At 54.3% G+C, this 22,181-nt stretch overlaps 1 protein-coding gene across 4 annotated transcripts in view; it reads right to left on the bottom strand.

Annotated features, from left to right (window-relative positions):
• Positions 1-1,109: 1,109 nt before the first annotated feature.
• The window catches only part of CDH22 (cadherin 22), a 77,445-nt gene continuing 56,373 nt past the window's right edge, over positions 1,110-22,181 (bottom strand). For 3 of the 4 annotated variants that reach the window (XM_053992905.1, XM_053992907.1, XM_053992909.1), the window contains 5 exons: positions 20,268-20,404; positions 13,098-13,219; positions 12,706-12,823; positions 5,533-5,784; positions 1,110-4,139 (listed from right to left, as the gene is read on the bottom strand). In XM_053992905.1, the coding sequence (XP_053848880.1) occupies positions 3,601-4,139; positions 5,533-5,784; positions 12,706-12,823; positions 13,098-13,219; positions 20,268-20,404 (1,168 nt within the window). In that variant the 3' untranslated portion in view covers positions 1,110-3,600. The remainder of the gene's footprint in view (positions 4,140-5,532; positions 5,785-12,705; positions 12,824-13,097; positions 13,220-20,267; positions 20,405-22,181) is intronic. The other variant, XM_053992908.1, reaches the window with a different exon arrangement.

Below are 22,181 nucleotides of genomic sequence, written 5' to 3'. Positions count from 1 at the left end.
CCTCAAGGCTGGCAGCTGTAGAGGCACGCACTGTAAGTGTGGGAAGGAAAACTGTGTGGACGTTGAGGTCTGACAGCACACCTTGTGCCTCTGGAAAACCCGCCAGCCTCAAGACTTCCCCCTTCTGTCACAGCCTCCCAGTAACTGCTGTCATCAAAGGTCACCAGATGCTTCTTCCATAACATTTAGTGAATAATCAAGGGAGCAGGATAGAGTGGAGGCAAGGGGATGGTGAAGGATAAGGAAACACTCAAAGACCTGGGGGAACAATAATCCTGTTTTGGAGCCAGGACTGCAAGATGCTGTTTAAATGACTGTTCCTTTATGGAGCAGTTTAAAGTTTGCCTGTTCTCTCTGCTGACCTACACTGAGGCCACCGAGCTTGGCCATGTCCCCTCTCTCTGTGCCTGCTCCATCCCTCCAGTGTGTGCTACTGTCACACTGACGGGTGCTGGAGCATCTGCAGCCACCTCAGTGAGGCTTCCCAGGCCCAGGGAGGGTCACGCTTCTTTGCCATGAGCACCTTGATCTTTCCCCAGCCCCTGGCCATCAAGGAAACCACCAGCAATTGATTTAGCTGGGGTCAGGACAGAATGTCATTTATTTGCATCATTTCAGTATTAAAACTGAGTTTGAAGGAGGGTTTTTTAGCTGCTGCCAGTAACTGAACACTGCAGTAACACACAGCATCACCAAAATGGGAACAGGTCAGGTACCAAAGCTGTTGACAATGCTCAGCTGTACCGAATCCATCAAGAATTACAGAATCATACAATGGTTTGGGCTGCTCAAAACACAACCCAACTTTCTCCTGAAAGGATGGAGAAAACCAAGGGCATTTTTTTTTCATTGTTCATTTTCATTTTTTTCAAGTTCAGAGAGAAAAAATGACCCTTCTCTTGAAGAAGCTTTTTCTGATGAGCATTTCAATGAAAAATGGGAAGAAGCCAGAGATGCAGCATCCTGCCAGTGGGAACATGCTGCAGGGGTTGGCTGTGCCACGGCCCATCAGCCACCCAGCCCCTCGTGGAAGGCACCAAAGGGACCACAATGACAGGGCAATATAAGGAAAAGAAAAAAGACAAAAAAAAAGCACGTAAGACTCAGGCTAGACGACAAGGAAATAATTTATTTCCAGGTCCCAGAAAGACCTTGAAAAAAATAACAAGGGTGAGGAAATCAACCTTCTAATTTCATCTGGGTAGAGAAACAAAACCGAAGTGACTCCATCAGACATGGTGGCAGCTGCCAGCTCCTCCTGCGGGGCGGGCAGGGGGTGCGGGCACCGCGCTCCGCCCGTATTTACAGTGGGATGGAAACTAAAACGCAAGCGTGAGTGCATGCGCGCCGGGGAGCACGGGCTGCTCAGGGATGGGGAGAACCCGCCGCGAGGGTTGCTAAACACGTACCCTGTCAGACCCCATCTCCTAGGACAGAGCCCTGCTATTGCACAACACTTGGCTAGAGGAAGGGGCCAGTGCCGGAGGGGCTCGGGCACAGCTCTGCAGCCCAGAGGGAAAACACGAACACATTCCTGAGGAAAGAGAGGGATTTCTCCGTTCTCCTGCTTGGAGGTGCGGGGTGTCGCGTGCTTGAGACGGCGTGGCCAGAGCTGGCACTCGAGGGCCCTGCTGCTGCCTCCCCAGCATCATCACAGTGAACCAGCAGCACACTGGGCACAGGTGCCAGCCACAGCACCATCGCCTCCTCGGAGGGACCAGAGAGGCCCTGAGGGGCTCCTGGTCCCAGTATGAGCCACGCTGGGGCTCTGCACAGGGGCCATGGTGGCAGTGGGCAGGAGCAGCTGAGGGCAGGCACAATGGCAAAGCCAGGTCCTGTCCCTCTCTGCTGCCGGGTCTCGTGCTGCAGCCAAAGGACCAACGCCAGCAGCCGGGAAGCAACACACAGAAAAAAAATGGACACGCATGTACATTTACAGTTAAACCTTCTCCAAAGAGAGAAAACAGTGTCTGTACTTAAACTAAAAGGACAAACCCAATGACAAGCCCAGGATGTGTCAGGCCTTGGGAGACCATATCAGTTACCTATCAATGATATAATTGATTTTTTTCCCAACATGAACAGATAAGGAGCTGCACCAGCCAGGACGGCCTGAGGTGCTGTGCAAGGACATCACTCTACAGGCTGTTCCATTTTCCTTGTGGTAGTTGGCAGGCTGAGAAGGCAGTGGGCACCCAGTGCTTTCCTCCAGCATCATCTGCAGCCTAAGGAGCACTGGCACATCCCACTGGCATCTTCCTCACCTGCCTCCCAAACCCAGGAATTACATGCAAAAGCAGTCCTGCTGGGAGCTCATGCTGGTTTGCTGCAGGATACTGTGCTGGGGTGGGGACACCCTGGGTATCCCGAGGTGTCACAGATGTGCTGCCCAACCCGCAGTCAGCTCAGCCCCAGAGCTGTGCCAGCAGGTTCTGGCCTCACACACATCTCCTGGGGATGGCTGTTCTGTTGCTAATGGTGATGCTCTGCTGTCAGCTGGGTGCAAGCAGGAATTATTCTTCCCAGCCAGGGGCCGGGGGTTCTCCTGCACCCTGCAGCAAAGTCCTGCATGGAATGCAGCTCTCCCCCAGCCGCTGTGGGCCAGGGAACACTGAAGTCCTGCCTGCTGCCCTGTGCAGCTCACACCATTTGGTGACAGCCAGTGCCTGGCTGGGAGCCTGCAGACGCCAGGTCCTGTGTGAGGGGCTGGCAGAGCCCACCTGGGGGTGCTGCTCTGGGCCCCTCCGTTGGCACTCCCCAGCACTGCAGCTGCTCTGTGGCCCAGGCCACAGCATCGTGCCTCGGTGACAGGTGGGACATCCCTGCCTGCCACTGGGGCTGTGGGGCACACCAGGACTTCACAGACAATGTCTGCTGTGCAGGGAGTGTTGGGGAACCCCTTCACATCACCAGCACCTCTGTGATCACAAGACAGGGGTGAAGTGATTGCAGCACGGAAGGGAAACCTGGTTTGAGGTGAGCAGCCGTTCTGCAGGATGTGATCCCAGCGTGGCACCCTCCCTCCAACACCGTGCCCGCAGCCGGGGGCTACTGAGAACCCCACAGGGAGCAGCGAGAAGGAAGACTTCAAAAAGCAAGTAAACTTAGCAGGGGAAAATCTGAACAGAAGTTAAAAGCTTGTTTCCCTCAGCAAGGAAAGCTCTTAAAGAAATCAAAGCTCTTTAAATGCTCTGACTCAAGTGACAAAAACAATTTAGACAACAAAAGGCTCCCGGTTTGCTCTTCCTCTCCTGGATGGGGATCACCGAACAGATCTATTTAAATGATAATTTGTGGGGGAGAAACCCTCTCCAAACCCTCTTGAATTAGATTTTCTCCTTCTTAAGTCAATGCGTGGTGCTTTAATGGAGACTGGCTTTGAGATGAGGACACCCCGGTGGCTCCTCTGGGCTCCCCAGCCTCCCCACGCGGGTGCGGAGCCCACCCGAGCCGAAGGCAGCTGCAGAGGAGCAGTCGCGGTGCCGCCTCTCGCCGGCAGCCGTGGAGTCCGGCCCGGGAGCACACGATCCCCGTGCGGCACCTCACGGCCCGGAGCCCCGGCCCAGGAGGCGGCCGGAGCCCGCGGGGCTGGAGGGGCAGCTAGGACTCCTCGCCGTCCTCGTCGCCCCTGCGCCCCGCGTACAGCGCTGCCAGCTGCCGGAAACGTGGCCCCCAGCCCCCCAGGTAGGAGAAGTCCTGCTCCGAGCCGCTGGACCAGGTGTTGATGGAGCTCAGGGAGGGCACTGGGGAGTCCGAGCCCTCGAAGGCATAGGTCTGGAATGAGTCATAGGGCGGCACAGAGAGGTCCTCATCCGCCTGCTCCACCTTCCTGCAGATGTAGTCTCTGAACACAGAGAAGTCCAGGTCTGGGCTCTGCACCCACTGTGGGAGGGCATGGAGCTCGGAGGCTGGGTTTCTGCCTGGGCCCCCCTCTCCTGGCCCCCCACCTCCATCGCCAGCTTTGATCTCACTGAAGTCGTAGAGGCTGCGCAGGGCTGACATGTCATAGGCCTCTGTGTCCTGCTCACCACCTCCTTCATCGTTGTATTTGATGACATTGTCCCTCATGTCCTCGTCATCCTCAGAGGTCAGGTGGCTTTTGTGGTGCCGCTTCAGCGTGAGGATCAGAAGGACCAGCACTGGGAAAGGAAGAGACAGTCAGACGGGCGCAGAGTCTCGGGGACACTGTGCTCCTGCAGGGCGAGGACGACCCCTGCTCGGTGGCAGGGAGGCACAGCACCCCCGGCACGGGGAGCCCTGCCCGGAGGCCAGACGGTTCCCATCAGCCAGGCTCATCAAGCAGCAGCCCTGCTGTGTACTGGCTTGGAGAGAGGTTTGCTCAGGCTCCAGGGCAGACCAGGAGCTTCCTTTGCCATGCAGCGTGACCACCGAGACAGGAGGGAGCGATGGATAAACACACAGCTGGACAGACGAACGGATGGCTTGTGCAGATGATGAGCAGGAAAAGGGGGTGCATGATTCACAGTAGCAGCCAAATACTGGGTGGGTGAATGTGGAGCAGATGGCACGGAGCCTGAGCAGCGAGCCGCAGCTGTGTCCTGGGTCATCATCCATTCAGCCCATCACCTTTAAAGCACCAATGTGCACTTTATTTGTCTGGGCAATTAGGCAGAAATTTGTTTGCACTGCGTTGGAAAATGAAACCAGTGTAAAGTGCACCCTGTGGGTAAGGGTTTTCTGAATGGAGATGCAGCAGGAGACAGGGAGTGGAGCCATGCCAAGGAGACCTCACCAAACGATGTGCTGCCTCCCACAGGTGTCAGGACAGCCCTTGGAGCCAGCCAGGAACCAGCTCTGGGGCCCGAGAGCGCTTTCAGCAGCTGCATCCATCTTCTGTCCTGTGCTAAACCTGAGAGCACTGCAACATCCCTCGTTCAGAGCCCCTTCCCACATGCACACAAGCACACGCTCCCCATGCCCAGCAAAGCTTGTGCCAGTGTGCCAGTGGCGGGCAGCAGCATTCCCGGGGTACAGCTCCTGACCTAGGTAGCACTCTGGTTTGACCACAGCCCAGCTCTGCATCCTGCCCACACACTCACACACGCTCTAACACTGACCTTTTCAGGTAAGAGCACGCCTGTGTGCCCCACACCCACCAGCCCTGCTCGCACGCTGGGATCACACGGCCCCATCTGCTGTGAGACGCCTGCCGTGGGCACAGCATGGCAGCTGGCAAGCAGCTCCTGGCTCCTGCCTGTCCAGGCAGGGAGTGAGCCAGCAGCTCTCCAGGCTCTGCTGGGCAGCATCACACCTGCCTGGCACAGGGAACTCTGCTCTGGCTGCCTTGTGGAGCCCAGCGCTCATGAGCTGTGGCAAACATGGTCCCCCCCAGCAGGGGCTGAGGTTCGTGCCCCGTGTGCTGCAGCTACCAGGGAGGAGACAGATGCAGAGAAGCCTGCTCTGTGCCCACAGCTCTGTGCCCACAGCACCTGCCTGCACACATTCACGTGATGCTGATGGAGAGGAGCTGGGACAGGACAGGGAAGACTCAGGGGACAGGCAGGCACTCACCAACCAGAATGAGGACACAGACCAGCAGCGCGATGAGGGCGCCGGGGCTCAGCGTGGCTGACACGACGTAGGCTGTGCTGTTGCAGGACTGGATGGCCCCGCTGCTGTCACAGCCACAGACACGGATGGTCAGAGTCCCTGTGCTGCTCAGGGCTGGGGGGCCGCTGTCCACCACCAGGATGGGGAGCAGGTACACATCCTGCTCCTGGCGATTGAAGCCCACTCTCTGTGTGTGCACCGCTGCCGTGTTGTCTGCAGGGAGCAAGCAAAACCACAGCAAAGTCACCTCCACATCACAGCCTGCAGCACCTGCCAGGACCTCCTCCATGCTCTGGATGAACAGCAGCTACTCCTGTACCACCTCCAGCAGCTGTCCTGAGAGAGCCTCGGGCCTTCCCCTCCTCCATCACATGGACCCAGCTCACTGCAGACCCCTGCAGCCTGGGCCTGAACATGGGCAGCTCCACTCCAGCACTTTCCCCTTTGCCAGCAGCACCTCAGGGCCAGCCTGGCACCTCCTTTGTCACTACACCTGGGAGTGAGCCTGGCACAGGAGCAGCAGCACATGAGTGTCTGAACCATGCTGACAAACAACGCAGGCGGCACAGAGAGGGGAAAAACTTCCAAAAGACCCTCTGAGAGTGGCACAGAGTCAGGATAAAAATCAATTGCTGACATGTACACTAGAACAGATAGGGTCTGCAGGTGGCACTGAGACTGCCAGAGCAGACACTGCTTCTTCCAAAGCCAAAAGCCATGAGTGAATGGTCCTGCCTCAGCCGGAGGGCCAGATACCCCTGTAATCCTCTGTAACTCCTGAAGGAATAGGCAGAGCTTCTTCCAAGCCTCCCAGCCAAGTCAGGCATCCTCCTCCCCATCTGCTTACACCCTGCTGCTTCAGGGGCTCAGCTGGCACAGCACAACTCGTTAAGATCCCATTAACACAGCCACTTCACGGGACCCTCCAGGGCCCTGGTGCCAGCAATGAACCCAAGGAGCAGCTGCTGCCAACCAGGAGCAGGGATGGGGGGCAGGGGACAGGGACTGACACTGGGACTGACTCCCTGCTCAGGGGTGCTGTAAGCTGCCAGCCAGCAGCAGCGTGGGCAGGTAAGGCTGAACAGCAGGTGACAATTGGAGGCAGGTGTCACAAGCCACTGCCGACTGTCTGCAGCCTTTATCTAATAAACCATGGATTGGCCTACTCACAGCAAGGTGCTGCTGTCTACAGACTCTGCTCATCAGACCTGATTTATGCCAGACCATCCCCTTTCTCTATGAATTAGCTCTTCCATTGGAACAGACATGTACTGTAACTCTGGTCCTTGGGCTGCTGCCATCACGGAAATTGCTGTATGGATTGGGTGCTGCATGAGAGCACACAGGGCATGGTGGGGACAGGAGGTGAGCCAGGATGGAAAATCTGCTGGTCAGCCAGGAAGCAGATCCCAAAGATTCTGTGTGGCAGCCAGGGCACCGCAGAGCACAGATTCCTGTCCTGTGGGACACCTGCCACTGTGGCTCAGACTCCTGGAGCAGCATGTGGCAGCAGCACCATGGCAACTGGGCAGAGGTGTCAAAAGGAACAGGGGAGCACTGGCCCCCGGGTGCAAGGAGGCTGAACCAAGTGTGGTGGCATACCAAGGATGAGCTATGGAAAAAAAAATATTGTTATGCTAATAGTTTGCACAAAGGTAATGAGATCTCATTTGGTGCTGGTCCCCCCTCCTTGCTGCAGTGTAGCAGGGGGATATAAATAACATTAATGGCACTATCTCAGCAAGAGACCAGGACTAACTCCTAGCTAGCCCAGGTAAAAGCCTCAGACACCTGGATCAAGTGGAGATAAAACCAAAGGATAAAAAGGACAGACAAAAGTGCTGTAAGAGAGCAAGGCTCTGGCCACAGCCCAGGAAGGTCACCTTTGCTGTCAATGTCACACCAGCCAGGTCACCAGCCTGGAGATGGGGTCAGATCCTGGCTCAGAGGATCCCTGAGCACAGAGCCCTGCACCTCCACTGCAGCTCAGCCCAACCATCACACAGGGCTGATGGAACACAGTGCTTGGGAACTCCCTCAGCTGCTCTTCGACACTGTGTAAACACAGGGGTAGCACCAAACCTCTCTGGAACTGCAGCAGGAGGCTGGCAACTCCCTTCTGTTTACAGCCAGCTCCAGCTCCTGTTACGGACCTGCGACAAGGCATGCTGTATTTTTAGAAACAGTCTCTAGAAACCAAGGGGAACTACACATGCAAGTGGCAGAGGGGCAGGCACCAACCTCAGCTCAGCCCAGACAGTTTAGGCAGCCTGGCACCACTGAGAAAGAAATATTGCCACCCACCAAGTCAAAATAAAGAATGTGGTACTTAAATTTAACAGCAGCATGACAGACAGGTCTGCTCAGACAAACCTCGCCTCAGGAAGGGGCTGTGACCCAAAAGTTGATGCAAGGGAGCAACAAAAAATCACAACTACAAACACTACTTTAAACATCATGAAACTATATTTTATCTCCTGAACGGGGTGGCAGGCGCCCTTCATCCCAGGAGGGAGATGCACAGAAATGTCTCACGTACACTGATGAAACTGCTCACCAAGGCTCGACAGCCAGAGCCCAGCCTGGCAGGGACCACCTGCCTCTGGCACTGAAATGGCTCCACCACCTGCCCACCACCCCCTGCCCCCCACCACCATGAACTCTTCTCTGTTGGGTGTTTGCACTCCTGTTACTCATAAACTTCTGAGTTCCCCTCTGAGATAGTCCAAAAAAAGTGCTCTGACATACGATTGTAGTCCTTTTGATCACAGATCTGGGAAAATTTTGCCCAGATCTTAGAACGTATATCCTGGAAAATGCATCCAAAGCAACCTTGTACAAAACAGTTGTCATTTCTCTTGGTGCAGTTGTTTCTTTACATGTAGCTGACCCACAGCAGCTGCTTTGGGATGTGTCTTGGTGCAGATTTGTTTGCATTGGCACAGCCCAGGCAGCCCTGGCCCCGCAGCCCTCGTGTCTCTTCCTCCGCAGTAGCTTCCTGCCAAATCCATTTCTGGGGTGATGAGCTGAGGAGCAGTGCTTCTCAGGAACAGCACTGGAATGTGAGCAGACATTAATCCACAGCTTTCCTGAACAGACGAGTCTGGGTCTCCACACTTGGTTTCCTGCCCAGTCCCCAAAAAGCTGCACCTTCTGCTGCTGAGTGTCCTCTGATGCCCCAACCAAACCTTTTACTGTCACTGCTTTCTTGCTGCACAAATTGACATTTTCTTCATAGGTTTCCACTGCCACCCTCTCTCTGATCATGCAGTGACATTATTCTGTGTTACATCACATTGCCTTGCGTGATGGGGCAGGAGATGGCCCCTCTGTCCACCTGAGGAGCAGGACACTGGACAGGGCAGGAACTGACATGAGCTGAACACACAGGGACTCGTCAATACTGCCCTAAGAGGAAAGTTTGGGAAGGCAATATACTCTGGTGGTAGCCTAATGTCACTAGGAATAATAAAATAATTAAGTCTCCCAGACTCCCTCTCCAAAGAGGCTCTTGGCAGCCTTGAAGATAGAACTAATAAATCCTTCTCATAACTCAATCTCAAACAGTGCTAGCAGAGCAGGAGGGATTTTGATGTCCCTTCCCTCTCCCACACTCCCAGGGCCCTGTGAGCATCTGCCTTCCCCTTCTCCAGCAGCTGCTCTGCTGCACCAGAGCCTGGGAACACCAGCTCTGGGGAGGAGCACCAGCACCCGGCTGGGCCTGCAGGCACACTGCTGCCAGAGCTGCCCCAAGGGAGCAGACCTCCTCCAGCCCCAGGTGGTGCAGCTGGTAGAAGAAACATCCTGTTTTTCCCTTCTGCCTCTTGAGTTCTCTGGGTACCAGGCCACAGCATCACTGCTGCTCCTTTGCTGTTTGCTCAGCCCCAAGGAGGTTTGATGCTCCTTTACACACACACCCCAACCCTGCCCCAGTCAAACGAGCATCTGAGCTGCTTGTGCTGAGAGGGGCATCCCTGCGGGGCTCCAGGAGGCTTCCTCTATCCTCAGGCAATCCTCAAATCCTAACATTTTGCTTTTGATTGTTAGGATTTTCAGATCTTCTATCACCCATTACACGCTCTTAATGAGACCTGCAGAGAGTTCAGACATCTGCTTGCCGAGCCCTTGAGCCCTGGAGTCAGTAGCTCCATGTGTCACTCCATACTACCTAGCACTCCTTCCAGGTTGCTGGGCAGGGATGCTTTCTACCATCCCTTCCAACACAATTAGCAGTTCTTGGAGAACATGATTTCAGGCTTTAATTGCCTTTGATCCTGCTGTAATCAATTTCGTCAGGCCAGAAAGACCCAGCAAAAGGTGAGTTAGGAAACAGAGGATGGTGAATGCCTTTGGAATGGCGCCAGTTGGATCTTAACATGGTCAGCTCATCTAATTCCATCTCTTCCTTTAGTCACTCCATATGATGGGCATCTTCTTCCTGGATGCTCGCTGTTGTTACCACAGGTGACATTTATTCCTTGTCTGATGAATCACAAAGTGTGCGAGCGCTCCCTCAGACAGAGCAAAAGCACAGAAGGAGATGAACCAACAGGCAATGGTGCTGTTTCCAAAAGCCCAGCTCTTGCCAACCACCTGTAACTCAGCTATGTGGTCACCTCAGGGACACCCTTGGTTTTTGCATCTCCATCTCGGAGCCAGCACAGCTCTGTGTGCCACACCCAGGACCCCCGGAGGGAGCCCCAACAGTGCTGGCAGCTCACAGCCCCCAGGCTCCCCCCAAGCAGCCCCACCATGCCAGGTGCTCCTGCCCTGCCCCACTGCACCAGCAGCGCTCCCGAGCGGGTGCTGGTCCTCACCCTGCTGAGAACAAGTCACTCCCTGAGGTGGCTTTCTGGTGCCACAAAGGAGCCAAGCGAAGTAGGTGCAAAGCAAAAGAGAGGATTTAAGCAAGAGCTTAGAGAATCCATCTGTGCTGACATCCATCAGTGTCACTCCTTGGCTGCAAAAGCAATATTTATAAATCACGTTTCAAAACTGGCTACAAATTTGTACAAAGAAACAGATGGGCTGGTGGTAGCAGTTTGTCACCACTGATATTTGCACGGGGGAGTAGAGACAAGTGCAAGAGGGGTGAATGCAGGAGAGGGAAGCAATGGGGATGCAAGGGAGGATGCAGCAAGGAGACCTACAAGAGCAGGGGCAAAGGTGAGTGTACCCAGGGCAGTTGATGGACTGGAGAAGGGGGCAGAAATCAAAGGGAGGGAGATGGCACCAAGGCACCCTGTTAGAAATGAGGGGTGCCTCCATCTGCCACAGGCAGCCACCTCCGCTTGCCGTGGAAGACAGCACTGCTCAGCAATTGGGAGGGTCTCCAAACACTCTGGGAATAACCCTGCAGCAACAACATTTGTTTTCCCAAGAGCGGGAGGTGATGCCAGCTTTTACTCATTTTATGCAGTGTTACACCACACGAAAAGCTCCAGGGATCGTTTAGCACAAAGAGTTACCCCGTGCCACAAGAGCCTCATCCCACTCAAGAGAGCAGCAGCTCTGGAGGAGATGGTGGCACACGTGTCCTGCATCTACTGCAAAGCCAGCTCTTGGGCCACTGCTGGTGGACCCCCACACAGAGCCAGGGAGCCAAGCAGCCCCTGCTAAGCCCCATACACCCCCAGCCACGTGCCCTGACAGACGAGCAAAACAGCAGTGGTGGCTCTGGGATGGCAACCTGGCCGTGGCAGACACCCTGGCCCAGAGCTCAGAGCCTCATGAGGGTCTGGGCAGGGATGGACACCCGGGCGTAGCTCAGTGTGTTCAAGCACATTTTCATAAGGCTTTTCAAAGAAAGTGAGGGAAGTTAATCGTTGGGTGTGGGGAAAAATCTTGCTGAGGATTAAAGCCTGTTTACATAAGAAGCAAAGGTCTTCTGAACAGCTGCCCTTGAGCAGAGGGGGAGGGACTCAGGTCAGGGACAGCTGTGCTACTCAGGACACAAAGCAATATCCAGCTGTGCTACCATCACATCTGAAGCTTTTCCATTTTGACTATCCCTAATAATGCTGAACCAAACTGAGCAAGCAGGATCTTACGTCAGCAGAAGGCTCCTATGATAAGCTCAGAACAAACTAAACCGGGCTTTTGACAGATAAAGCTGCAAAAGCAGAGAAAGAGAATGGTTTTAAAAGAAAACCCAACCAAAACCAAAGAAGAATTTCAATGTGGTCTGCTGGGCCCTGTGACAAGCACATGCACATGTGGCTGGAGAAGGTCCCAGTATCTACAGGGGACCCTGCTGTACCTATTGCTACAATCAGCACCTAAATTCCCCCTTAAACATCAACCAAAAATAGGAAGCATCCTGATAACTGTTTTTCTAGATTGTTACTGTCTACACAAATGCAGCCTGACCTGACAGCCTGCAAAATCCAACAGCTGCCAGGCTCAACCAGCAGAATGTGCATGGCACCCCATCACTCACAGCAGCATCGAGTCAGCCAGGATGAGCTGCTAAGCTCAGGGATGCAGAGAACCCCAGAGCTGCCCAGAGGAACAGACAGGCTCTGCCTGGCTGCCTGTCCCACAGGAGAGGACGAGCCCCAGGAAACAGAGGAACTGCACCCCAGAGCCACAACCTCACAGGCTCTGCAGGCTGTGTCCCAGAGAAACCACCGTGGCTGTGGGCTGGCTACAGCATGGCCCCACTGCCTCCCAGGGCTCTGGAGCTGTTCCCATTTGTCAGGGGCACAGGGCTAACCACATAGCAGCCCCAAGATGACCCATGCTCCAGGATTTACCTTGGAGAAGAATAAATCATAACGCTCAAAATGGGAGTGTTTTCATCTATAAATCCAGATCATCTCCTTGCCTAGAGGCAGGTTGGAGATTTCCCATCAAGAAAAGGACTGAGAGCCCTGAAAATACCAAAGGCTTAACCAGACAGCATGAGAGGAGCTTTGTAGCTGCTTGCAGCAAGTAATAAAGCTGGCAGAGCCTCCTTGAAGAAATCCAAGCTGTTAGCTGATCAGTCCCACCATTTCAGGTGGACAAGAAGCTCTGCAACATGCCCAAAGCACCCAGAGCTGGCACAGAGAGACCGTAACCCACGTCCCTGTCCATGGCCAGAGGTGCTGCTCAGCCTGAAGGATGCTGGGCCAAGGGTACAGCAGGACTTACCCTGGATATCCAGCAAAGAGAAATGGTGGTTGTTGGTGGCTTCAGGCGCCAATGTGAAGTAGAAACGGTGGCCGCTCTGAGGCTCATCCCGGTCCACAACGCTGATTGTCTGGATCAGCTGTGGGGAGAAGGAGAGGTGAGCACCAGAGCTGCTCCCACAGCCTCTCCCAGGGTCCCACATGCAGGGTCCAGCCAGCAGCATCGCCGGCTGCAGCCAGAGTGGGACGAGCCTTCAGCCCTGCAGACGGGCTCAGTGGGACCAGCAGAGCGACTCCCACTGTGACAGGGGCTGCACAGGAAAACTCTCAGGCAGAAGGGGACAGATGGGCAAGCTGGCACTAGTCCAGAGTGCTGTCTGCAGTCCAAGACCAGGGCTGGGGTACTCTCACTACCTGGCCTGGCTTGGCATCCTCACACACAGCAGCTTCATAGGGGGTGGCCAGCTCAGGTGGATTGTCATTGACGTCCAGGATTCGGATACGGAGAGAGGCCCTCGACACCTGGGAGTGGTTATCTGAAACAGAAAGAGAAGCAGAGCTTCAGGACAAAGGGCCAACTGCTGCTATCAGGGAGCAAACCTCCTCATCCCCATCTGTCCAGAGGCTGTTGTGGCTGCTGCCAGCACCGCACCTCTGCCTGCCTGTGGCACAGACTGTCTACAGGACAGCAGAACCTGTAGAGCATGCTTCAGCCTCACTGCAGCCTCACTGCACCCTGCAAAAGAAGCCCACTGGGCTGTGTGCCAAGGATTCCTGAAACACCACCTGATCTACCCCTGAAAAACTAGAGCAGCCCAAAGCTAGTCCCAGCCATAAGGGTCAGGATCTGTGCTGCAGCAAAACAGCACCAAGATGGGACAGAAAACTTGGATGTGAGATCCCCCTCTGACCTGGCTCCTGATTCATAGGTGCTTGAGACTGGCAGCAACATCTGAGAGCCGAGCAAATGGAGCTGAGATGTGAAACAGCTGCATCAGCTAAGGGCACAGGTTGATGGTGAGATCTGTCCATCCACCTCTGCTGTGCCCAGGTGACCCAGGGTCACATGTGCCCCACTGAGGCATGAGGCTCTTGCCCAGGGACTTAGGCTTCTTATGCTGACACTGGGTTTTTGTTGCCATTGCAGCCTAAACTTAAACACAGCCCCATCCACCAGCTGGCATGAGGGGGTCACGCAGTAAGACTGAGGGCAGGCCTCTCACCCTGGCACTCACCAGCCCAGCCTCACACAGGCAGTGGTCCTGGGGACCCCCTCCCTTGGGGTTCACTCTGCACGTGGGATGGGGCAGCGTTTACGCCTCCACTCACTGCAGCGTCACTGAGCTGCACACACACTGCCGAGGGACACTGAGACCATGCCACAGGATTATAAATCACTCTGGAGGGCCTGATGTTTGCTGAAGCACCTCATATATCTCCAGAAATGAGAACTCCCTCTTACTCCATCTCCTTTGTTTTACCCAGAGGCTGCACCTGTGACAGAACTAATGCTTTTCTCCACGCTCAGGCAGGAGTTCTGCTGCCTGTTTGTCTATAACATTAATACTGGCCCCAACAGATCAGGTGGGGGAGGACCCAGGGGAGAGGAGATTTAGCGCTGCTCCATAATTAGCCAGGAATCTAAGCCCCCTCCCCAGAGCTGCCTTCACCCGGTTCTCACGTTATCACTCCTTCTCACCCAGACCAGCTGCTCTGGTGATTAGATAGTTGTTTTTGGGGGAGGGAGGCTGAAGTCGTGACTAAAAGCCTAGAACTATGTGTTATTTTAAAAGGCATATTGGTGCAGTGAAATTGCTTGCAGGAAGAGAGAAAGGGGGAGGCAGCGGGGTGAGAAGGGAGCCCGGGGAGGCGGCGGGGTGTGTGCTTGATGCCCACAAATGAGCAGGGAGAAAAAGGGTTCAGTTCCTGCAAGAAGGAGGATGACAGCGTTTCATCACCCCCTCTTCAACCCACAAGGAAGATGGATAACCGTCCCCGCTGCTCAGCTCTGGAGCAGGCTGGGATTGCTGAGAGAAAGACGAGGAAAGGCAGAAAGAGAGGAGAGGAAGTAGAGCCTGAAAGGAGGAAGAATCCAGGACCCCAGCTCTTCCCTTTCCTAACTGTAACCCAGAGGAAGAGCTCTTCCCTTAGTGCCCCACAGTGTGGGAGCCAGCTGCGAGCAGAAGCCATCCCAGCACTGCCAAACCCTCTCCAGAACCTGCTGGGATCGTGCGTGCCAGCTCTGGACATCCAGGTGATCCTGAGCAAAGCAGCTCCTCTTCGAGACCACCTCCCCCAGCCCCTGAGGAGGGATGTGATCAGCGTGTTCAGAGCCAGGCAGAAGCACAGGGCCGTGCTCGTCCCCAGCTCCAGCCGTGGCTGTCAGGAGCGGGGTCACATCCCTGCCTCAGCACAGAGCTGACCCCTCCTGAGCCAGGGCTCACGTCCCGCTTCCCTGGGCACAGCTCTGAGACAGTGACCTTTCTAAATGCACCCTGTCATACAAAAACTCTCCTTCTGCCCTTCCAAAACTGCTGAAGCCTGAGGCTCATGCTCACTCCTGGCTCAGTGACAGGGTCAAAATTTGACGTGTCCAGGAACATCAAGGTTAGAAAGGCAACTGCTGCACTCTTGTCTACCTTTCCAGTGAGGCACACATCAGCTTCTTTTTGGCTGTACAATGTATATTTGAAGGTTTCTCAATGCTTTATCAACTTCCCTCATCCTTTGAGCCAGTACCTGGATTTACGGGTGGAAAAAATGAAAAATGGCTAGATGTATTTGAAAGAAGTTATCTTCAAAACATCTCAAATATGTTTTTTGTAACAGTGGCATAAACTGATATTATGATGGCCAGAAGTGTGATTGAGATTGCTGGAGCACATCTGTGATGAAAGGCACAAAGCACTCAGCTAACACAGGATTCACATCTGCGAGGTCAGAAGCTCTGGCCTGTGCTTTTTCTACCTGTGTGCACGCACCCAAAATGCTCCAGCACAGGAGCAAAGGCTCAGCAGGCAGGTCCCAGCACCAGAAAGGGAAGCAGAGAGGGTGGATAAGGCTGTGGTGTGGGTACCTGCCCTCGCAGGGCTCTGTGAGCAGCACCTGGCCCGTGACTGAGGCGAGGGCAGCACGTGCTGGCTGAGGGCACCCGGAAGGGAAAATAACCATCTTCCATTGCAGCGTCTCTCCTCGGTATTCCAGCTCAGCTGACTGACATGCAAATTAGTTTAATTATTTCTTCTTCTAAAATAAATTATATTTTGCAGTGGCTGCAATATGTTGTGTCAGGCAAAATTACATTCAATATTTTTAAACTAATTGATGTCAGCCTTGAGAAAACCTGATTGACAGCAGTGAGAAAACTAGGCTGCTACCTAAACGCTTTCCTAAATTAAAATTAAACATGCCGTTTTTCTGCATTTCCTTCAGGACTTGGAATGCCATTAATCTGAAAAGACTGAGGAAAGAGACATGGAAAATACACAGAACAAGGGGGAGATGCTGGAAGCACAGCCGTGCAGTATGGGAGCTCCAGGCTGGTGACTGGCAGCTGCCTTTGCCAGCATGGGAGGAATTATTTCAGAGCCACTGGAGCTGCTCTGTGTGGGGGACAGAGCTCTGCCCAATGCTTCCATGCTGCTGCATCTGTGCCTACCTCAACACAGCCACCAGCGTGGCTCAGGGCGTGCCAGCCAGACACCCCTGCCCAGGTGCCACAAAGCAGAACAGGCAGCACTGGGACAGGACTGGCAGGGATGGGACAGGCAGCACCAGGATTTTGGAGCATGAGATGGTCACAGTCCTGCTGCACGACAACCCTCAGGCCAAGAGTCAAATGCTTCAGGGGAATCTTCATCCACATCCCAGAGCGTTTCCTTATTTAATTAATCATGTAAGTAAGTAATCTCAACAGGACAATATTCTCCTCTTAAATATTCAGATGCAAAACACCAACTTGGCCTCTCCCTGAGCTGCAGACAGCTGAGTGCTCACAGGACTGACACCGAGCAGCTCTGGGCAACTGCTCAGCAATGCTGTAGCTCTGCAGCAGCTCCCAGGGATGGGAAGGGATTGACAGTGCTTGGTCACCCCTGCTGTGGCAGGAAAGGAGGGGACTTGTGGTTTCTGCTGTGTCAGGATCCAGCCCTTACTCCTCCAGACCCTCACACAATCTCACAATAAAACACTTTGCATTTTTATACCCAAACATCTCCTGTGGAGCTCCAAGTCCAGCAAATGCCATTTGCCTTCCTCCCCACACACACCCAAAAGTGCTTAGCAGCTTCTCTGGGTCTGAAGAGAGCCCAGGGGACCCGTGGGCTGCCACACGCAGCTGCAGCACCTGGAGCAGCTCAGGGACACTGCTGGGCACAGCATCCAATCTGCTCTTCTGTGTCGACACCAAATTGGTACAATACTGAATTCAAAATTTTTACATTAGTAAGGAAGTCAGAAGAGGCAGGAGTGGAATTTATTCCTCGCTATCTCAGCAAATTGGGAGAAGAAAATGCAGAACAGAAGACTGGGATGTGCCACTCTGCTCTCTAGCCCTGATGCCACGGCTCTGGGGCACAGGGTGGGTTTGTAGCTGTTGTGCAGCTCCTGCCTGCAAACCAGAGTGCTGATGCCAAGGACAGAGCAGGGGCATGCCAGGGGTATGACTTGTCTGACAGGTGGCTATATCAGAGGCTGGAGCTGAAAACGTGGCCCCCAGCTGGGGAGAAGCAAAGTGGAAGCAGCAGTTAAGCCAAGTAACATAAATGGCTCTCACCTCTCCTGAGTCCTGCCCAAACTCAGCAGCATGAGAGTCATTAAACTGCATCCAAACACAATGCTCTGATTAAAGCCAGTCTCCAGCAGGAAGATTTAGCATCTCAATTACCAGCAGTGGACACAGCAGTCAAGGCCTCATCATTTTACATGAGCAAAGAGGAAAACAGGAAGAGAATCACTAATATTAGCCCAAGGAAGGTAAACAGCTTGTGAGGGAGATGAAGATTTATCTGTGGAAACGCTTGGCCTGGTCCCAGGCCAGATTAGCTGAACAGCCCCCATGCTTCCTGCTGGCTGCCACGCTGCGAGGCCAAACACTCTGCTGGTCCCTGGCCGGCCCGGGCAGCTCCTGCTGGGGGTGCCTGGCTGCGGGGGCAGAGCTGCCCTTGCTCCTCACAGCAGCAGTGGGAAGCCCAGACAGCTCATGGGCACAGCTGGGCACCTTCTGCAGCTTTTCTTACTGCTTTCAGGGGCAAACACACTCTGATACCTGCAGGTGGGAAATAACCTGGACACGGTCTCTGCTGCAGCAGCAGTGGGCACCAGACAGGGCTGCCCAGGGTGGGGGCACAGCTCCTGTATGGAGCTGCTCGAGCCCCACAGGGTGTATGGAGCCCCACAGTGCTGTATGGAGCCCCACAAGTGCTGCTCCATACAGCACTTGCTGTATGGAGCAAGTGCTGCCAGTGGGGCTGGCCAGTGGCACAGCCAGTGGGGCTGGCTGTCCTTCAGCCTGCAGTGGTCAAACCCTGCCCAGGACAGCCCCAACAGCAAACCAGCTCAAGGAGGCCACAGGGATGCAGTATCTTTTTGCAATGCACTCCAATCCATGTGACTTGGTGCCACGGGAATCAAATGGGTCCTGGCACCATGGGAATACAGTGGGTGCAGTTTCCCACCAGCCCCAAGGAGCTGAGGCGCCAGGCACAATCCTGGGCAGCAGGACTCCCACTGGGTATGTTCCATTCCTCCTGCCAAGTTTACATCTCACTGAGAAAGAGAATATATGACAACTTGCCTCTGATGGAGTTGGTGACGCCCGGCCCTGTGGCATCCAGCTGCACCCCACATGCCCATGGTGAGCACCAGAGCCCTGCCAGCACCCCTGGCCCCAGATGCCCGTGTGCCAGGAACTGCGCTGCTGGATGTGCAGCTGCCAGCGTGGAGGCTCCCAGCTGCCCTGCATTCCCCACTGCCACGCCTGATCCCACTGTGCCAGACACAGCTGCTGCATGGCCCCGCTCCCAAAGCCCTCCATCACTCAGAAGGCTGCACCTTTACAACTGCCCTTTCCGCCAGAGGATTCAGACATAAATTGTACTTTAAATTCAATATCAGTCATTAATATTTCATGATTACAAAACGTTAAGGATAATGTCACTGGGAAGAATGTCTGGGCAGCTAAAACGGATGAGTCAGAGCTCACCATGGGAGAAGTCAGAGCACTGAAGAGTCTCCCTGGCTTTTGAAGCGATCCAGCCTGACAGGCTTCCCTGCTAGAGGGGAGCTGCAGCATTTACTGACTTGTTCTGAAATCCTAGCCACAGCGTGTAAATATCGTCCTTCTGATTCTTGTCACCTCACGTTTCCTCTGGATGCTGAGTTGTGCTGCAATGCTGCCATCCCCTGCTCCCGGCAGAGCCTCCCCATGGAGCCCCCAGTACAGGTCACAGCTGGGCAATGGACAGCCCTCCCTGGGACGTGACCAGGCAGGGCTCACAACAGTGCCACAGCCAGAGAGTGCAGGGGTCACTCCCATCATCCAGCACAGAGCATTGGCACAGAGAGGGACTGGGATGCACCATGGAGCCACAGATATCCCTTCTGGGCAGCGGGGGTCTGGCCAGGGCCACTGACCCTTCCTCTCCCAGAGCTACAGGGCCTGTGCCCTTGCCTGGCCAGAGTGGGTGGCAGGATCTGACCTCTGGGATCCAAGTCAGGCCTTGACCTGGCTCCTTGAACATGAACAGCAGCTTCAACACTCAAGAAGGAGCAAAGAAACACTCAGAGCGAAGCCTGGAGAAGGCTCCTGCCCACAGACAGGCCTTGGCACCATGTCAGCAGGGATAAGCAGGTGCTCTGCAGCCACAGCAGCTCCCCGGTACCCACTGCAGGGCAGAGGCAGAGCACAGCAGGGCCCAGGCTACCCTGGTGACTTGCACATCCAAAATATGCAAAACTTTGGAGAATATGGCAATGCCTTTCTGTTTCCCAGCACGGTGGCTGGGACATTTTGCTCCCACAGCCCCTTCCCACTGCTGCAGCCCCAGGACCTCCCATCCATCCCTTCTGTGCCAAACCTGCACCACCCCCAGCACACAGGAGGCATCCAGAGCTACACACCCAGGTGCAGGTACAGTCTGTGAACCCCAAACACTGAGAGCTCTGGCAGAAACAAGTGCCACAGGGCTCCAGCTGAGAGGACATCCACCATGGCCCAGGACTGATCCGGGGGGAGGCAGGGATGTGAGCGCAGCCCCCTGGGAGCCCCCGGTGCTGCTCAGCAGGTGTGAGTGCAGGCAGCAAGCTGTGCAGGGATGACTGGCAGAGATGGCGCAGAGATAACACAAATTTGATTAGTGTTCATCAAATATACTATTCGACCATGCTCCCTTATTAATGCTCGACTCAGGAAGAGTATTTTTAGGTTGTCTAGGGAGATGTCAGACTCAGTGCTGCTGCATTTATTTTTCTTTTTTACTTCAGTGTTGATTAACACTTGTGTCTTGGCCACCCCTGCAATGACAGCACCCATATTCCTCCTCCTGCCCCACAGACTCTGCTCCACACAGCATTCCCCCATCTCACCTGCTTCCATGGCCAGGACAGTGATGTTGTGCCACCCTGCTGTCTCCCTGTCCAGGACCTTCCCTGTCACAATAGCACCTGTTTTGGCATCGATGTCGAAGATCCTCTCGGCGTCCGTGCTGCGGTCGATGGCATACCTGTGACCAGGCAAAGGGGAAACCATGAGCAGCTGGAGGTGCCAAGCCCACCCTCACCACCAGCCCCAGGAGCACTGGAATCTAACACCACAGGCCCTGTGTCACTGCTCTCCTTGTCCTGTGTTGCAGCGTGGTACAGGAAGACCACATTTCTACCGGGCTGCAAGCCCAGAGCCTTCAAATAAAATGAAAGTGTGGCTTTTGGTGCATAAAATGGAACTGTGCACAGACTTTAGACAAGGGGAAAAACCTGTTCTGATGGGAACCTTATGCTTTGGATAGACAGCGCAATACAAAAATTGTGGACTGTAACTTCACCTGTGACTCTGGGAAGCTTCAGCGCTGTAGGTTCAGGAAAAGCATGAACCAAACTGCAGGTGAGCACCCCTGCTCGACGAGCCCATCTCACCTGCCACCCTCTCTGCTGCTCCTGCCACTGCATCCTCCCACGTGAGACACCCAGAGGGCAGGACACAGTAGGCTGTAAGCCACATCTGCAGTTACAGTGGCACAAAGCACAGTGTCTGAACTGACCATGTGCAACTGGTGCAGCAATCCTGGCAGCAGAGCAGTGGGCAGCATCCCCCCATCAACACAGCACATCATGCCAGTAGCCCCAAGATTTGCCCTATTTCGAGCTTCTTGTCCCACAAGGAACAGGCTGATGAGCTCCTCCAGCTCTGGCTGTGTCCAGCTGCTCAGCAGAGACCCATCACAGGCAGCTCTCACTCTGCTCATTCTGCTGCTTCAGTGCTGCCTCAAACAGCCCCTCCTGAGGGTGGAACCCAAGTACTCCCTGGGCCACCTCCAGACAGCACGATTCCCACTTCTCCCCAAGGGCAGCCCCACAGCTCACGAGGAGTCAGACACCAGGTTTGGCACTGAGCCTTCACCAGGACACCACAAATCCATGCATGTCCCAGTGGTATGTCCTGCATTTCCAACCATTACACATGGAATGGAGCAAGCCAGCAGTAAATCAGGGCACAACGAGATGTGAGCTCCTGAAGGAAAGGGCTGGAAGGGAGGTCTGATCCAGCTGAGGCCGTTGAGCACAGCCATAGCACAAATAACACAAACCACCACTGCAATCAGAATTAGAAATCCAGAAGGCCTGCAAATCACAAACAATACAGCATAATGTTATTGTGTACAGCATCTTTCACACACACTGAATCCCAGAGTGCTTCACAGAATTAAATAATACAAGACAGCAAAGAGTACAAAGGATAAATTACCAAAAGCAGGGCTGTGAATAAATTAAAGCCTTCAGTCACATGTCCAACCACAGAAGGAAGATAAATGTAGGGACAAAGCAAACTGGAAAGCTGGCAAAGTAGGACTGAGAGGCCACATTGGACAGGAGCAGAGCAGGACAGGCTCCAGGCTAGCAGCAGGTTCAGGACAGGGGAAGTGCTCCATGTGCTGCAGAGCAGTTTTCCAGCTGTGGGTCCAGCACCCACATGGCTCACAGCCAAGGAACACCAGCTCACCTTCTTCATGACCAGAGATGTCCCTGTGCTGTTCTGCCCCATGCCCTGAGATGGGACCAGCTGCAGATGGGAGTGCCTCTGGCAGAGCCCCTGTCCATCCACACAGCTCCAGCTCTGATGGAGGCACACAAAAAGGCATTCCTACAGTTTAACATATTATACAATACCAGATTACATTTCCTAGCTCTCTCCCTTTCAGACAGATGGGGAGATGAGAGAGTAAATACAACAGCACTTGCTTGTAGCCAAATAAAAACATTCAAAATTCACTATCTAAATTCATT

This window comes from Vidua macroura, chromosome 17, assembly GCF_024509145.1.
Source record: "Vidua macroura isolate BioBank_ID:100142 chromosome 17, ASM2450914v1, whole genome shotgun sequence".
NCBI lineage: Eukaryota > Metazoa > Chordata > Aves > Passeriformes > Viduidae > Vidua > Vidua macroura.
This window is presented reverse-complemented; position numbering and strand designations above follow the sequence as displayed.